This window comes from Belonocnema kinseyi, chromosome 5 (genome assembly GCF_010883055.1).
Source record: "Belonocnema kinseyi isolate 2016_QV_RU_SX_M_011 chromosome 5, B_treatae_v1, whole genome shotgun sequence".
In the NCBI taxonomy this organism is placed as follows: Eukaryota; Metazoa; Arthropoda; class Insecta; order Hymenoptera; family Cynipidae; genus Belonocnema; species Belonocnema kinseyi.
The window spans coordinates 52009454-52028772 of record NC_046661.1 but is presented as its reverse complement, the minus strand read 5'-3'; the positions used below and the strand labels follow the sequence as shown (position 1 = coordinate 52028772).

Genomic DNA, 19319 nt, shown 5'->3' with positions numbered 1-19319 from the left:
ACCTGACTTTAGCCTTAACCTTATAGCTTAACATTTGAATAACATAACCTCCAAAAAGAAGTTTTTGAAGGGCAGATTGACGACGCTCTGGAAAACAGAAATCTCGTGTAACATAAATTTGTTATAGTTAACAGGTCTTTCTTTAGTTTGTAGATTATTCTGAGGACTTCTGATTACAGCATACATATAACTATATAAAAAGGTTCGGCCATTCAGCGACGCCGTCAGTCGTGGGTCGTTTGCCGTTTGCGTAGTCGTGTAAGGTTGACGTACTGCCAGTGCTTCGGATTTTCTAATGGATCATTTAATGAGTGCAACAACAGAAGAAAAACTAGCACTTGCTGTCGGAGAATTTAAAAATGCCTTTACTTCATCCATAGTACGTTTTTAAAATTATGAATACAATAAAACTCTTATTTTCCTTATTGAAAAATTTCCATTCTTTGTACACGGCCTCTCTGTACCTTATTTTGACATTCGCATCATATACATTCCATCTTGTGGCTCTTTTTAGAGAATAACAAATTATTTAAATGGAGAGCCTGTTTTCCCTGACATTCTTGGAAATTTTGATTAAAAACTTTTATTTTCCTTCATACGAAACATATAATTATGTACCTCTTTGTTTTTTTATGTAGCCCATCGTATAATTTTTCACGGGTGATAGTTATTATTCCTTTTAAATCTTAGTATACGGTCTTTGCCCGAAGATTAGTTTTTTCTAAAATTGTATATATGTTTAAAAATTCCCAAAACCAAACATTTGTTGTGTCTGAGGTTCATTATCCGTTTTTTAATTCCGTGCACGTAGGCTAATAAATACTTTCGGTCAGCCTAGACCCTTTAGAATTTATTTGTTTCTATAGAAACACTATCGTTTTATGTCCAATTTTTTGTTATTTTCAATGTTGTTTTTCGCTACAAAACAATCTATACACAAATATAATAATTATATTTATCCGAATTAAACCATCCTTTTCTCAATTTTGTTGCGCCGGCAATTAATTTGAAATATAAACAAACTTTGAGGTAAGGAACGAAGTTGATTCAAAAAAATTTAATTCATGATTTATATACTTAAAAACCCGAACAATTTAAAAATTGAAAATATCGTACAGTTTCTCATGAAGGAAATTTATATATACCTAGAAGTTCCAGGAATTTTTTCCAATTTCAGAGCATTTTTTCGTGATCGTGCTTAATTGTTTGTTTAATTGCAATATATATTGAATGACAATGATTCTTTATTTTAAAAGTAGCATTATATTACTGTATTTATTTCTTTTCGGTTTAAAATTAATTTCTTTTCAACTTAAAATCTAACTATTCTACTTTTTGTTGGAAATTTATCATTTTTAAGTTAAAAATTTAAGTACATGCTTCAACTTTCATGTAATTTATTGAAAATTCGTTCTTTTTGGCAGAAAATTAATCTTTTTTGTTCATATTTTTGCTCTAAAGTTCAACAAAATCGTATTTTTTTGTTGAATTCAACTGTTTTTTATAAGAAATTTAAATATTTTTTGCTGAAATATATAGTACTACCGTTTTTGTTTTGAATTCATCCTTTTTTAATGCAAATTTAACAAACTTTATTGAAAAAGTTAAACACTAATGTTAACTTCCCTTTGGTTAACAATTAATTTTTTGTTTGACGGAAAATGTAACTATGATAATTAAAAATTCCATCATTTTATAAATATTTTTTTTTATTTTAGTTGAAAATGCATCTCTGGTTGAACGTTCATTATTTAAACTAAAAATCTATTTATTAAATTTTTGGTTAAAATTCAATTATTTTAGCTTAAAGTACATCATTTTATTTAAAAATTCATCTCATTTGTTACAAAATGTAACAATTTTTTAAATTAGCTGTTTTTTTGTTATTGAAAACTATGTTTCTTTTTCTTTTTTTCTAATTGAAAATGTAACTATTCCAATTTAATATTCCATCATTTTAGTTAAAATTCATCTATGGTTGAAAAATTTCTTTTTTTAAATGCACATTTAATTATTTAATTTTAGGTTGACAATTTATCTTTTTTAGTTAAAAATTGGTGTATTTTATTGAAAACTCGTCTTTTTTTGGAAAAAATTTATCTTTGTTTAAAATTCAACTATTTCAACTGAAGACTCATAATGTCAGTTGAAAATTCATTAGTTTGTTTGAAATTAATTTTTTTTCACTGAAAATTTAACTATTCTATTTTTGGTTGACAGTTTATCTTTTTCAGTTGAAAATTCAACTGCTTGGTTGAAAGGGAGTCTTCTTTAGAAAACTAATTTTTTTAACTGGTAATTTAACTATTCCATTTTTGGTAGAAAACTGATCTTTTTTAGTTTAAAATTCTGCTACTTAGTTGAAAATTTATCTTTTTCACTTAAAAAATCATGTATTTTGTTGAAAAATCGTTTTTTAAAAATAAAATTCAAATATTTGGTTAAAAATTCATCTATCTTGTTGAAAATGCAATATGTTTACTTGAAAAATTAGGAATTTGAGGCAGTTAAATTCAATATAGTCTTGTAACATTGTTTATAATAAACTCGCGAAACTGTGTACACATTCCGAGTCGATTGTGTTAAAAATCCTTTTTCAAGATTTGTGTAGACGCCTTGCAAATAATACTTAAGTTCAAAACCATATTTTTAAAATTATTGTTTCTTATAGTTTAGAAGTTTTTTCTCATATTCTCAATATATAATCGAAGGTATAGGATGAAAAGGCGATAGCGTAATAAAACGTGCACAAGTTTCGTTTTATTGTTAGCATTGTCTTAGTCAATGAGGACATTGTTAATCAGTAGTAACTTGCAAATAAACAAATGCTGAAGAGTGAAATGAACCTACTTCATACGTATCCCATAAAATCCTACATTTTTTAACAAGTTCTGTTTGATATTCTTTAAAATTGCTACTATTGTCATTTTGAAATTCCACTATATTAAGCACTCTAAACTTAAAATATTCCAGTCGAGAACGTTTAGAATGTGAGATATTTAATTTTCAAAAAAAAGCATAATTTAGTTTTGAATTCCTATTTCTAAAACCGTACTTATTTCTTGTTATTTATTACCGGAAATTTTATATTTTCACGACCTTCAATTTGCTCTTTTTGGCAAGCTTACAATTTAAAAATAGTTTTTCGAATACTTCACCGTTAAAAACTTCATGGAGTTGACTAAGAACAAAACTTTTCAGAACAGAAACGAAACTTAGGGCACCTTTGTACATATTTTTGTTTTGTTAGGATATAAAAATTCCCTATAATTTCACCTTTCATTAAAAAAAAAGAACTTGATGGTCATTCTTCTATTAATGCAAAATTAACCAATTTTAAGAGTGATATATTTTTTAAGGACATTTTGTAATTATTTAAACAATTTTCATTTGTTGCAGCAATTTTTTCCCCTGTAAGGCGTGAAAAGTTATTATTTTCTGAGCTCAGTGACAGTCTTACGGGAGTCAAAATAAACATTTATTGGGTGAAAATTATTTCTGGAACATTCTTTAATAGTTGACTATACTTTAGTACAAAAAGAGTTTATATTAAGTACTTCTTTTACTTTTTTTGAAAACTAAGCTTTTCCAATTTAAAATCCAATGTTAATTTCAAAAGCCTGGGACATGGGTTAATGTTAAAAGTCGAATTTTTGGATCACCCTAGTGTCGGCTCCCGCAAGCCGCGACACTTCAAGCACAGCGTGGCGCATGGTCCCACTAAAATGACGATATCGCGTAATCTAGAAGTCAACAGCAATTTTTTTTTTGATTGCAAGAAGAAATTATAAAGAATTTTTAAATCTTAACTAGACAAAAATAAAAAGGGGCCTTATGAGCGAAAAATTTAATTCAAAAATTTTCTGCACAGTTTTTGACAACATTTTAAAAACAAAAAATTTGTATTGTAATATTAAATTGTATGCTTTTCCTGTGATATCCTAAAGTTTAATTAAAATTCGTCTTGCGTTGTTAAAAATATCGATAATTCATACAAATGTGAAACCGAAGTTCAACATGGTATAACTCCAGTAATTTAAAACAATGTTTCAAATCATTTGGGCACGAAATGTCTCCTATATAACAGTATAATTTCGAAAAGTTTTTTAAAAATCGAATGACCACTCCAAAATCCCTATATTTCTTACATATGCTGGCCCTGAGATATATATTTTTTTTAAATAAAAGCTTGATTTTAAGTACATTTAAACTGGAAGACTCAAAGTTGAACACATTCACTATCGAAAGGTTTCAATTTTTTAACCCATTTAAACTATAATTTTTTCTTCGGATTGTTTGCAATAGACAACATTTGAGAAGAAAAATACTTAATTTCAATGCTTTCAAGTGTAAAGATTCTGAATTATGACGTCCTTCGAAATATAATAAATTTGTTGAAATTGCATAGCATTTAAAAAATAAAAATATCCATATTGGAAGGGGGATGGCAGTAAATTGAAAATAGTATCTCTATGATAAATAAAAATTGAACTAATTGGAATTTAGAAAAAAGGAAAGAGGATCACGAATGTGTTCGACGTCACTTTATCGCTGTCACGTGTCGGGTCACTATTAATAATTTATTCATAAGACAATACGTTTGTAACATGAGTGGACTTGTTTTTTCTAACATTATACAATTTTACCAATGAATAAAATCTGTATCAACATTTCAATTTCTAAATTACATGCGGTTTTTCTTCTTACATTGTATAATGGTCGAATATGTTTAACAATACTTTTAATCAATGAGCAAAATACCCGAAGAAAATACCCTAAGATTTTACCTAAAAACTTAAATGAAAGTGAGAGTTTGGTGTATATATCATTGCCCATTTTAATCAGTAGATCCAAATATCTTCTTAAAAAAATCTACAAAAAAACGTTCCAGAAAAAACCAGGAAATAGAGAGCCATTCAACTTTACCATTGATTTTGACCTTGAGGTCAATTTTCAAGGTCAAGACGATTTTTTAAAATGGAAACCCCTATTTTTGACTGCGGATTTGAACAGAGCGAAAAATTTTACTTTAAAAGTGTACTATGGAAATCTTGTTCTTGGGACCTTGGAAAGATAAAAAATCCAGGTCAAATGTCCAAAAACGATCAGATGTCCTTTTCCTAATTTATCGTGGTTTTGTGGATAAAGCAAACGTTTAAGATGCTTTTAAAAAGTCGATAAAATGTAAAAGTGTGAATCACCTTTACCACCTTGTCAGCCTCGGCCTTCAGGTCAATTTTCTAGGTCATTTAAAGGTCAAGACGATAAAAAATATATAAATTACTATTTTAGACTGCGGATTCGTAAAGAGCGCGAAATTGTACGTAAAAATTGGTATTTTAAAATCGTTCATTCAGAGGTTTAGAAAGTCAATTATGCCTTTAACAAGTACAATATAAGTTGCACAAATTTCGAGGACCTTAACTAATTTGACCTGCAAGTTTATTTTCAAGATTTATGAAGGTATACGTAATTTTTTAAATGAAAAAGTTGCAAAAAATGTAAGCACCTTGACCTTACTTTTAGCGTTACTCGGAAGCAATGACGTGGACGTAGTAACTTCTTTTTGCTTTGAGTTTCTTTATTTTCGTGAGCCCCCTTGCCTCTTAATATTTTTGTTGTTGTTTCAATTGCCTACGGAGTAACTGTTCGAAGTTGCCTCCTTTGGCTTGAAGGCACAAATGCAAACGTCTTTCAAAGTTGTCCACAGTTCGAAGCAAAGTCAGATCTTCTCTGGTCGGGAACCGTTAAGCAAAAACAACATTTTTTTACCTATGTTTGCGTTTGTGTCTTCAAGCCAACAGCGGCAACTTCGAACAATTACTCTGTGGGTAATTGAAACAACAACATTCATAGCGAGTGGCAAGGAGAGCACGATAACACTACCCTGCAAATTTAAATTTTTTATACGAATAAGATGTCACCTAGTGTTTCCAAATGGATTTTTCGTGCTGAACACGAATCTGGGTTCAAAAACTTCTCATCACGTCACGTTAAATTATTCGCATGCGCCCTTAGAGCGGGGATGTGTTTTTGTCTAGGGGTGGAGGAAGAAAATGAAATCAGAAAGGATTTTTAGCCAATATTCAAGCAAGGATTTTTAGCCAATATTCAAGCAAATCCGTTTGAATTTAAAAAATCGTCCGCTATATTGGATCCGCTATTTTGAATTTTTGAAATGTAACTACATACCCGTTATCAGCAACGCTTAAAACCCCGAAATTTCAAGCGAATACGATCAAATTTTGAAAAACAGGCCTGCCATATTGGATCCGCAATTTTGAAAAGGCTTGTTTCAGCGTTTAGTTTCTGATAGTAGCGAAGCTTGTAGTACGCTATGGTTCATCTCTATAATTTTTCAAAAATGGCTAAAAACGCCGTTTTTAGGGGTTGCAACCCCTATTTTCTCAGAAACGTGACGTTATAGGAAGTTTTTGAACCCAGATTCGTGTTCAGCACGAAAAATCCATTCAGAAACACTAGGTGCTATCTTATTCGCAAAACTCATGTAGGGCAGTGTAATCAAGCACCCCAAACGTGAGAGGCATGGAGACAAACGATAATGAAGCAGCCAAAAGGAAACAGAACTTATTACAACCACGTCGTTTTTCCGGGCAGCGCTAAAAGTAAGGTGAAGGTCCTTCCATTTTTTGCAACTTTTTCATTTAAAAAAATGACGTAGACCTTCATAAACCTTGAAAATACACTCAAAGGTCTAGTTAGTCAGGTTCGTTGAAATTTGTGCAACTTATCCTGTACTTGTAATTAAAAAAAGCTTCTAAGCGATTTTTAAATAATTGACCTTAATATGACCTTCTAAAGGTCAAAATGAAAGATTTTAAAATACCAATTTTTACGTACAATTTTCCGGTCTTTACGTGTCCGCAGTCTAAAATTGGCATTTCTGTTTTTTTACATCGTTTTGACCCTTAAATGACATTGAAAATTGACCTAAAGGTCGATGCTGACAAGGTGGTCAATGTCGTTTACACTTTTACATTTTATCGACTTTTTTTAAGCTTCTTAAACGTTTTCTTTATCCAGAAAAACACGATAAATCAGAAAAAGGGCATCTGATCGTTTATGGACTTTTGACCTTGATTTTGGACCTTTCCAAGATCCCTAAAACCAGATATCCGCAGTACATTTTTAAAGTAAAATTTTTCGCTCTATATTCAATTCCGCAGTCAGAAATAGAGTTTTCCATTCTAAAATATCGGATTGACCTTGAAATTACCTTGAAAATGGCCCCCTATGTCCTGGTCAACTTTTGTCTGAGCCGTGTTTTTGTAAATGTGGTAGTTTAGAAGATATTTGGATCTATAGATTAAAATGGGTCACCCTATGTGTGTGTGTTACTGTAAATTGAACTGCCATTTGACTGTACCGTTGATTTTGAACTTCAGGTCAATACGATTTTTTAAATGAAACCCCTATTTTTGACTGCGTATTTGAATAGATCCGAAAATTTTTCTTCAAACATGTACTATGAAAATTTTTTTTTGGACCTTTGAGAGGTCAAAAATCAAGGGCACATGTCCAAAAATCCATTGAATTCCGTTACTACCCTTTCAATTTTGGAAATCTTCAAATTTGCTTCAATTCTTTGAATAGTTATGAGTTCTTTTCAGTTATTTTAAATTGATTTAAAATCTATTTAATTTAACTTGAATTTAAATAATTTATCTCAGTAACTCGTTTTCAATTAGTATTCTTATTTAAATTAATTAAATTCACTTGAATTCTTCTAAATTTCTTTTAATTCTTCTGAATTGAACTGAACGCAATTGATTTTTTGATAATTATTTAAATTCCTTTAAATTAAATTAAATTCCTTTTAATTGCCACATATCCATTTGAATTCACTGGCCTGCTTCTGAATTCACTTGGATTCTTTCAATTCTTCTAAATACACTTTACATAAGCTCTACTCGAATTCAATTGATTTTTTTATTCTTTGTGTTCTCTTAAATTTTTTGAATTCAAGAGAATTTAAACGAATCAAAAAAAATATTCAGCTCAAGTGCACGTCGAAATTGCTGCTATTTAATCCATCGCGTTTTTCAAATTTGTAAGTTGGTATAAATATTTTTTCTTTGTTTTTTAGAAGGCGACCACGACTTCTGCGATGGAGGCCCAGGGAAACCTGGGCTTTCTTCACGCCTTTATAGCTTCTCTTTCCGTTATTGTGGTTTCCGAATTAGGGGATAAAACTTTTTTCATCGCTGCGATCATGGCAATGAAGTATCCGAGGCTTACAGTTTTTATTGGAGCCATTGGAGCACTCGCACTTATGACTATTCTTTCAGGTAAATATATTTTATCAAACAATAACAAGAAATTAGTCTAAGCTTTTTGAACGCAATCAGATAACTGTAATCGGTAGATAAATAAAAAACTATTCAAACTGATGGCTTCAAAGAAAGTAGTTTAGATCTTGCCCGTTAAGATCATAAAGTTTCAGTAATGAAAGTTCAATTTTTGACTCTTTTATAATTTTTTAAAATTATCTTTCTCTTTCAAAAAAAGACAGCCTTAAAAGATTTTAACGTGTTATAATTTTATTATTATATCTGTATTTATGTAGACAGTGAATATCAATTTATTTTATTAAAAAATATTCTGTAGTCTAAACCTAATAATTTACTATAATATTTCTTGTCAATATTGAATTCAAATTCAAAGTTCTGCCCAAAAATAACACTTCAAAAACTTGCAATTCTTTGGAAATGTGAATGTCACTTGAAATTGTAAAAAACAAATAAATTGAGAAAAAGTATTCGTCTCGTTTTATTGAATATGTTATGTACAAAATGTATTTCACATAAACTTCAAGTGTCACGTGACTTGTGTTTTAAAAGAGGAAATGCATTAAACTTTGTGCTGCTTATCACTCTTCTATTCTTTAAACTAATTTAGAAGTTTAAATTTTAAACAATTTCAAATTTTTACTCTAATTTGAAAAAAAAATGGTTGCATAAGAGAATTTTATTTGTATCCTTAGTATGTTCCTCTTTGAAAATTACGAAAATCCATGAAGAAAAATGTTAATTAGAAAAAGGACATTTTTTAAACTTAATATTTTATTATTTTGTCCTCAAAGAAATAATTAATGCTCCTTTACAAATGATTTAATAAATTATAATGTATTTTTGAATACCCTTGCCCTTGCACTATTAGTCGGGCGGATAAGATAACAAATTATGAACTTCGTGTTACAAGCGTTTATTTTTTTGTGTATTTGGCATCCCAAGGAATTTTTTTTAAGGTGTTAGGCAATCAAAATAATGGGCTTATCTACTTAGGTACAATTTTAAACAGTTATGTGAATTGTAAAAAAAACAGTTGTAAATACGAATCCCTATTCAATTGATGTGTATACTTTGCGGTGTAGTCCTAAAAAAAAGTGGCCTGGCCGTACTGTTATAGAAACTTTGACTTACGATAAAAACTTGAATAAGCTGGATACGTGATCTCTAACGTAGGAAATTGAATTCTTGAAAATCATGTCGAAATCTTGAAATTGACTGAAAATGTCTGTAAATTTACCAGATAAATTATAAATATTATTGCAAAGTTCTGAGAATTTTATGTTTATTCTTAAGAATTGATTAATATTTATATGAAGCAACAAATATTTACGAAATTTGTAGTATATCTGATTCTGGGATATAAATCTTTCTCGTTAACCAAGTCGATGATCATCAACAGGTCAAAATAAAGAAAGAAAAAATATAATTTTGCAATTTGGTGTTTGAAAGTAAGATAGGATACCAAATAGAAAATTCTGAGAAAACTATTGAAGCAAGTGTTCTTATAAGCTATATTTTCAGGATCTGAAAATATATATTTTTGATTTTTAGAGTAGAGTGGAGGAAAATCGAAGTGAGCTTTACCTAGTTGTCATTCTCAGTTATTTGAAAGTGCTTTTTTTTGTTTTTAATTTATGAAATGCTTCAAAATTTTGAAAATGATCTTTTTGTATAAAAAACATAACATGAAACATAAGTTCAAACATAAGCAAAAGAGGGCAAACAGAATAGGCTTTACACCCATTTGTCATAATCATTTTTCATGAACCACCTTGACTATAACCACGCTTTTTGGCAAAATAAAATTTGCTACTTTACATAATTCTAACATTTATCGATAGGACGAAACCTACATTACTGGGAACTCCAAAAAAGATTTCCTTAGTCTTATCAAAGTTTTTACTTTTTCAAACAAATTGCATAAGCCAGGAATAGAAAAAATCTAGATTTCGAATACCTTATTCTCAAATCACTAATTTCAAAATTAATCCTTTTTTTAATTTCACAGTTTTTACCTGCTTACTGAAAAAGTTCTATTCTAAAAGTTTGCCTCAGTATAATATAAACTTTAAGACCTACTAAAATACGTTGTTTTTGAAAGGGAATAAAAGAACACATATCTTACCCATTTGCTGAAACTTTTTTGGACAGTTATGAGTGTTTGGATTTAAAAAATTGAAAACATAGAGTATCAAAAAATGGTCCAAAGGACCTCTTAACATGCCTATGGGAAAAGTGGTTTCCGTTAATTTGGCTAAATTTTTTATATGTTACGTGTCTTGTCATTCTGAACAAATGTCTCAATGGGCACAAAGCCCAAAACTTAAAGGGTCCCAAGATAAAGGCCCGCCGAAGTCAGTATAATAGGGGTATCGGCTCTAAAAGTTCACTCGGTGATTTTCCTTACTCCGAAGAGTGGTTTCGGTTATTTGACTGAATCTTTGATATTTTACGCGCCTCGGCGTCCTGAACAAATGTATCAATGGGCACAAAGCCCAAAACTCTTAGGGTCCCAAGATAAGGCCGATACCCCCATTATATTGACTCCGGCGGGCCTTATTTTGGGACCCTTTAAGTTTTGGGTTTTGTGCCCATTGAGACATTTGTTCAGAATGACGAGACACGTAACATATAAAAAATTCAACCAAATTAACGGAAACCACTTTTATTTATATTTTTCTTTTTAATTCTGACATAATTTATGATCCAATTTCGTCATCCGTTTGAAAATTATTAAAATGACAAAATGGCGGCGATTTTTTTTATATTCAAAATTAAGTATATAGAGAATATATTCCATGATATGCTGTCCTGTGTCCAAGCGTTGGAGAGAAGAGAGAAATTTTATTTGTCTGAAAAACGACAATTCACATTCTTTGACGAACTGACACAAGATATGAAAAAAGACAAAGAAAAAAGTTGTTTGTTTTCGAGATTTTTGTAAAATATGTATAAAATCCGTAAAGATTCATTTTTTCTTAACAATAGATTTTTATGTTGCGGTGAAAATCCAAAAAAAGAGTATCGATTATTGCAAAAATTCTGACTACAAAGGAAAAAATTTCATGTAAAAGTTGTTATAACCGTTACTTTATGTCCTTTTTGGCTTTTTTTATGACTCCATAAAATTTTATTTAAAAAAATCTTGCAGGATTTTATAAATATTTTCGGAAACATATCGAAAATAATGAGTAATATATTTTTTAGAGAAACAACTTTATTCCTTCAACTTTTTTCGTATCTTATGTCGTTTTGGCAAAAAATGTGAACTTTTTTTCAGACAAAAAGATACTCTCTTCTGATCTAGGCGTGGGCACAGGGCAGAGTATCATGAAATATGGTGGAATTTTGAATAAATTGACTATTTTCAGAAAAAGCGCTTTCATTTTGTCACTTTTGAATTTTTTTAATTTTCCAAGGAATTTCGAGAGTACCATACATTTTAGCAGAACCAGAAAGAAAAAATCCAACATCTATAACACCTATATTACATTAGAGAATATTGTACTTTTAACAAAAAACGGAATATTTTTTAAGAATCTACGTTTTCAATTTAAAAATTAAAATAATCATAACTGTACAAAAAATGGTTTCGACCATTCCCACAGGCATGATTCATTGCAATCAGGAAATTTCAATTCATAATATAATCCATTATCCATTGCGATAAATATATTTTCACAACATACCCCTGACAGAAAGTGGGTTCCTTACTGTCTTAAAATCAAATTCCTAATAATGTATAATATGTATAATGTATAATAATGTATATAATAAATTTTGTAAATAACAATTTTTTATGCTTTAATGACTGATTAGATAAACTTTAAATTATCTTAAATTAATGTTTAGGGACTCATAGAATACAACTATTTTTTTCATTATTCCATTTATTTGTTATAAACAAATTTTATGAACAAATTAGCAAATAGTCTTATTATCGGTTAAAAAAATTCTGTTTGCTAAAAGTGCTTAATATTAAAGTAGGAATGACATTAAATTACGAAACTAATTGAAAAGTTTATGATAAGCATTGTTATAAACAATTCTTGTGGCGAAATAGTAAAATTTTATCAAATTACAATTTCCTTCAATCGCCAGAGCGACTTCAGGCATTCCTTAAAATAATAAATATTTATTAATATTTGATCAGATATAACAATTTTAATTTTTTATAAACAAATTAAAAATTTTGGCCCTTTCGCATGGAATTTTGTTTTTGCACTGGAAATGTTTTAAGTTATTGGACGAGTGACTGCTATTCACCAAAATATTTAATAAATTAACAATAACTGTAGTTATAAATAATTCTCGTGACAAAATATTCAAATTGAAGGTTTTATCAAATTTTAATTTTATTTAATCGCTAGAATAGCTACGGATATTCCTAAAAATGTATCTTTGATAATATTTAGTAAAATATAAAAACTTAAATGTTTATAAGCAAAATAGATAAACAAATTCCAAATGTTGGCATTTTCACTTGGAAATAACCCAACAATAACCCAATAACCCAACGATTTGGTAGGCAACCCCCCAATTTTGCAAAGATTCAAAGCAGAAAACGGGATTGGTAATGAATGCAGGAAAACAAGTACTTTATGGACACTTACAGTCATGTAATGTGCAGAATATAAGAATATCTGTTACTGCTTCGGGAATTTGAATATCTGTCAAATGTACATACCAAGGATCCTTATCTCCTTCTTCAAAGATACTATGCAAATTTAAATTTTGCTCTTTAGTATTATTTTGTTGATTGATCAGAATAGAAAGTTTGTTCTCATGTTTTTTATCATTGTTTAAAAATTTTTCATTAAGAAAAATCTGATGTTTCAAAAGATCAATAATTTTATCGTGTTGTAAACATGTCTCTAATTCACTTCTGATTCTGGAAATTTTTTACTTCAAAAAGTTAACATGATTTGAAACATCTTTAATCAGTAAATTTAGTAGTGAGAGTTTAAAATTGTTTAAAAAAAGTTCAAATTTTCTATTGCAAAAATTACTGTGAAAGGTGAAATCTCGAAATTTGTTATCCAACAAAAATATTTTCTCAGGTAAAACATCATTTCTTCTACAATCAATTGAAAAATTCTTTTAAAGGATACTGCCTCTTAATTTTTTATTGATATCACATGATAATTTAACTTTTTTGAAGGCCTCAGGACCATATGCAGCTTTGATCTGATTAAAAAATATAATGTTAAAAAAACAATAGAAGGGAGCAGGGGTAGAAATGACCTCCAATCGAAGTCAGCTAAATTAAAATTTAAAAAATTTAAATGAGATTAAAATATAATTTAAAATCCTATTTAACGTGTAATCATCGAGTTAATGTGCAGAAATCCTGAAAATAAAACCAAGAATCCATCGACCAAATTTGGACATCCACCAGAAAATGTTTCTATTGAAATTTGAAAATAACAAATAAAGAAAAACACCTTTTTCCTCTAAAAAAGAAAAGAAAAGAATTTTTCTCCTGTGACAAAAAAATAAAAAAGAGGAAAACAAATGAAAATGCAACCAACCAAATTCCCTTCCTTCTCTTTTTTTCTTTCTTTCGTATTTTTTATGTCGTACCGTGTACCACGGGTATAAACTTACGTACAGTTTTGCGGTTTCCATAGTATATATTTCAAATGTTTCCTCTTTCTGTACTCGTTAATTTATGCAGAATGTATGCAAATCTTTTTACTAACTTCAAGTCTATCCCTGTGATTTCTGCTGTTAATTCCGGGTCAGTAAAAAACTTTCTTGCGGTTTTGCCATCATTGGATGTATGCCTGAGCCTTTTTTACTGCATCTATTACTAATTCTGTCTTCTGATGAAAAGCTTTTCAAATGCAAGTCTTCGCCTTCTTTTGCAAATCTTTATACACATCCGTATCTGACTCGCCATTTCTTAAAATCGAGTCGATAGGCTATATGCAAAAGATTGTCTATAAAGTGATTCCTAGCATGTAGTGTTGACAATGCATAATCATATGACTTGATATCTATAATTTTGCCTTTGACTCTGTCTAACTCATTCATCTCTCTAGGTGTAGCTTGACAAAGGTAGCAAGTCATAGATGATAAAGTTTCAGAAAGAGCCTGACAAACTTTTTGGTCCAGCATCGTCAACTTCATATCATGTTTTATCACAAAAGTACCGAAATCGTTCTTTATTATTGTAGGCTTCATTTTATCGACTTCTTTTTGAAGTGATGCTATTACTGAATTTGTTTTTTTCTGGGGTTTATTTTGCGAATTCATATACTATTGGCCTGCAAAATGATGTTGACAATGGATTAGGATTTCGCCCCACTACAGAATTTACCGAATCCTCTAAGTCGCAGTGGTACCATTGAAACCGTGAAGATACTATTATCCACCATAACTGAATCATCTTTATTTTTCTTGTACGTTCTTTGACTTAAAGAACGATCACAACCATATTTCACAATTAACTTCAAATTTTGAGGTTTCCTTGTATCCGTAAATGGAAGAGAAATATCACGACCTTTAAAAATCCGAAATATCGTATGATCTAATAAAGATTTTAATCCGATTGTTAAATCCTCTTCCGTTACTTTAATCAAATGTGGATAACATTCTTTTTTAGCTTTTGCAAAATTGTCGCATGCTGGGTAAATGTCAGCATTTCTATTTTTTGCCTGCATGTGGATTATGGCCACTGATTTTTGGACAAATCAGCTTCTTATATTAACGCCAAAGCTTCTTCTGATGTGTAAGGAATCAGAAAATCATTCATATTTTCATTTTCATCGGAAGGTAAAATTAAATTCATGGATTCTGATACTTTCTTCCTATCAGATACCCAGGTGCGAATTGACCGTCGGCCCACGGTCGGGCCAATCGTCGGACGGTCAGTCCAACTTTGTGCGCCACTGGTCGGGCCAACCAGCTAAATGATAACGGTCAACCGCCTTTGATTTCTCCACGTCGGGCCAAGATTTGGTCCCATATATGGGCCATCCAGTAAGATGACGCCGGCCTAACCTTCGACAAAAATTAATTTTAAAGAAAGTTATTTTAAAAATTATTATTATATAATCTTTACTTTTCACCATTGCTAAATACATAATTCACACACACGGTTACTTACACTTTTAATCTCACGCTTTAAAAAATCTTACTCATCCAGGATTCGAACCCTAACTAAACTAGTGTATTTTACCGCGCACTCTAACCACTCGGCTATTGAAGCACTTGAAGTTTGTTTACAAAAACTGTGTGTTGTATATTTTTCATAGATTAATTTCGAAAGAGGGTTGACAAATTGGGAAGCTATACTTTGAAAATATTCAGTGTTCGATGCTTTTTTAGAATTTTAAAAATTTGCAGGTTTTAAAATTAACTTTATTATATATTAAAATAGATACATTTTGAATATGCAGCACTGTTCAATTAATAATTCTGAATGTTTCAATTCGATTTTTTAAATTATCATATTGTGTCACAAATTAACAAAGTTTTTTTCATTTTTGTTGATTTAAAACTAAAGTTGATAATTTAAAAGATATCTAAAAAAATAAATATTTACCCTTAAACGTTTCTATTTTTGTTTAAGAATTTTTAACGGTTTATTTTGAATATTTATATATTTATACGAGTAACACACCAATCCCACCTCCCAATAATACGAGCAGATCAACTGCGGCCGAAAGCAAATCTATCGAAATGAAGTAGGTTATGTGCACCCAATGTCACGGGCATATATTACGTCGGCGGACAGGCCAACTCTTGACCACAGTTGGGCCGACTGCAGTTTCACGCTCTTTTTGTAACAATGAGCCAGAGTTTATCCGACGGTCTGCTCATACTCGGGCCAATGTTAATCGACCATCGGGTGCATCAAGGTGACTTACGTCAATCCGACTGCTGTATTCAGAGTCGGACCGACCGCATTATTGTGGTCGTAACGACCAATCTGCCACAATTTATCCGATTGTCATACCATAGTTGGGTCATAATCGGGCTGACAGTCGGTTTTTCGCTCGCCGCCGACGTCCGTCGCCAACGTCGGTCCGACCATGGCAACTTGAAAACATCTTAGTCGACCCAACTCTGGTCACCTTAGATCGGTTACCATAGCAGGGCCGACTTTGGGCCGATGGTCATGCTCTGGCATCCGACCGAATTTCGCACCTGGGTAGATTTAGCGAGCGTATAAAAGCCTCTTTTATTTCGATGTCAGTGTATTTTTTCCGTATATCCATTGATTTCCTATGTTTTGTCGAAGTAGAGCAATCTACAAAGTCACCTGAGTCTGGCCTCCTGCATTTGTCATTACTTTAAGGTTAAATTCCACGATGAAATATGTGTTCAACCAACCTGTAAACTTCTTGTCGAAACAATCTTTAATAAATGCTGAACTCTGCCATTTTTTTTACAAGAGAGATAGAATTACTATTTAATTTGTTTTTAACCTTTTCCAATTTTTTATCGTTAAAATTAAATTCTATTTTTAAATACTGCGCCAAATTTTCCGTACCTCCATTGGGATTCGAAATAAAAAAAATCGGATAGGGTCTTTTTGAAAACTTTTGAAGTATCCATTTTGTTTATATGGAAAACCATTTATTGAAAAAATATTAAATCCAACAAATTGTTCTTCAGTTGCCTGAAATCATTTAGTATTTATATTTATTATTAACACAAAATCCCAGATTTAGAAAACGAAACGATAACATGGCTACGGAAAAGAATTCTATTTCGCAATTTTTCATTTGAAGGAACCAGATTTTTTGCTACGTGAAACTGCCGAAATTTGAAATTTGTTATCTCATTTGCTTCTAAATATTCAGATTGTTACATTTTACCAAATATTATCGAAGACATATTATTTTCAGGAATATATGTACCCATTCTGACCATAAACGAAAATATAAATTTGATAAAACATTAAGTTTAAATATTTTGTCATAAAAATTGTTATTAACACTGGTTATTGTAAACTTTTCTAATATTGTTGTGACTAGCAGTCATTCATGTAATAGCTTAAAACATTCTGGCCATGAAAGAAAATATAAATTTGATAAAACATTAAGTTTAAATATTTTGTCACAAGAATTGTTATTAACACTGGTTATTGTAAACTTTTCTAATATTATTGTGACTAGCAGTCATTCGTTTAATAGCTTAAAACATTTCCAGTGCAAAAAAAAAAATGGTTTCCATGCCATTCCTACATTAATATGAATTACTTTTAGGAAACAACAATTTTTACCGATAATAAGACTATATGACAATTTTTCATAAAATTTGTTCATAACAAATGAATGGAATAATAAACAAATTATTTGTATTTTATGATTCCCTAAACATTCATTTAAGACAACATAAAGTTTCCTGATCAGTTATTAAAGCGTAAAAAATTCTTATGTACAAAATTTCAATTTTTCTATACTTCAAGTGGAAAAATGATTAATAAACAAATAGAGGAGACAAAAGTTCGGAGCGTCAAGCTGTTTAGCATTTAATGAACTTTAACTTTTTTGTAAATTCAAAATCGGACCAAAATTGAAGGATCTGAACATTTTCGAACGAAAAAAGTGCATTTTCTCCCACTGTGCGCCAGTCCTCGGCTGCACCACTTTGTATATTGATTAACTAAATCAATTTCTTTTATTGGAACTTTGCTTTATTATAATATTTATTATGAAAAAAATCTGTGCGATGCGCAGCCACATTCTTATTTTTTTTCTTTTTAATGCCATTTTTTACGAATAAAACAAGAACTATGTATGTAGCTTATTAAAAAATAGGCTAATAGTAGATTATGTACCTAGGCAGTAAAGTTGAAATTTAAACGAGGACGCAGAATTTAACGTCCGAGTCGAAGGCGAGGTCGGTAAAACTGCATACAAATATGAAACAACTTTACTGCCGTTGTGCATACGATACTTTATCTGAAATAGGCAGAATAAGAGCTCTGTTTCTGGAAGACGGCGCTTGATTGTACCGCATAAGTACGCGCATGCGATGACATTAGAAGACCGAAATTCACTTCGTTGTTAAACTTATGTTTAAAAAGAATTTTTCTCACTCTTACACTTCTTCCTCCTTGCTGTTACTTTACGTGCCGCTCGTCGCATTACAATAAAGTGCTATTTTACTGCCGTTCCGCGGGCAGATAAAGTGCGCTTGTTCTGCCTATTTCAGATAAAGAAAATTTATATTTCGTTTTGAAATGAATAATTTTGTTGGCAACATAAATTCACATCCTGCATACTTTGGCCGGAAAATGGATTTTTTATTTTTAAGAACATGCGGATCCTTCCCTTCGAAACTTTTTTTGAGAGTTCGTATACCTAAAAATAAAATAAAATTTATTGTGACATGATTTGCACAATTCGCTTTGAAAATGGTCATTATCCGGAATATATAGGTAATTCCTGAAATTAATCTATTATTTTTGTTTGCAGTTGTATTCGGATACGCAGCTACTATAATTCCACGCGCATACACCTACTACATTTCGACTGCACTATTTGCTTTATTTGGACTAAAAATGCTCAGGGATAGTTACTACATGTCTCCTAATGAAGGACAGGAGGAATTTGAGGAGGTTCAGTCCGATTTGAGAAAACGGGATGACGAAGTATCTTTTTTATTATTTATTTTCTGATAGTGCTTCACTTGTCATTAAAGACATTTGGTAATAATTAATATATGTTAATTATAGTTTGAGAAAAATGCGGAAAGTACTTTAGTTCAAGATCCAGAGACTGGGGCCATTAAAAAAACACAAAAAAAAAGTGCTTTGATGATGCTTTCAAGGATTTTCTTTCAGGCTTTTATGCTTACATTCCTTGCCGAATGGGGAGATCGCTCTCAACTCACTACAATTCTCCTTGCTGCTCGAGAGGTAATAATTTAAAAATATGTACATCAAACTCTCGCTTTCATTCAAGTGTCGAAGGTTGCCTTCAAATGGCCTTGGACTGATTTCGGGGGGATAAAACCGATAACAGTGAGGGCCGCCTGACTCATTTCCAA

The 19319-nt window shown here is 30.7% G+C and overlaps 1 protein-coding gene across 4 annotated transcripts in view; it reads left to right on the top strand.

The window, feature by feature from the left end:
• The window catches only part of LOC117172317 (transmembrane protein 165), an 85029-nt gene continuing 65710 nt past the window's right edge, over positions 1–19319 (top strand). Inside the window, exons 1-5 of one of the 4 annotated variants that reach the window (XM_033360096.1) lie at positions 1–107; positions 180–379; positions 8108–8309; positions 18746–18921; positions 19006–19188. In XM_033360096.1, coding sequence (XP_033215987.1) covers positions 296–379; positions 8108–8309; positions 18746–18921; positions 19006–19188 — 645 coding nt within the window. In that variant the 5' untranslated portion in view covers positions 1–107; positions 180–295. Of the gene's footprint in view, positions 380–8107; positions 8310–18745; positions 18922–19005; positions 19189–19319 lie in introns of all 4 variants that reach the window. The other 3 variants (XM_033360097.1, XM_033360098.1, XM_033360095.1) reach the window with 3 other exon arrangements.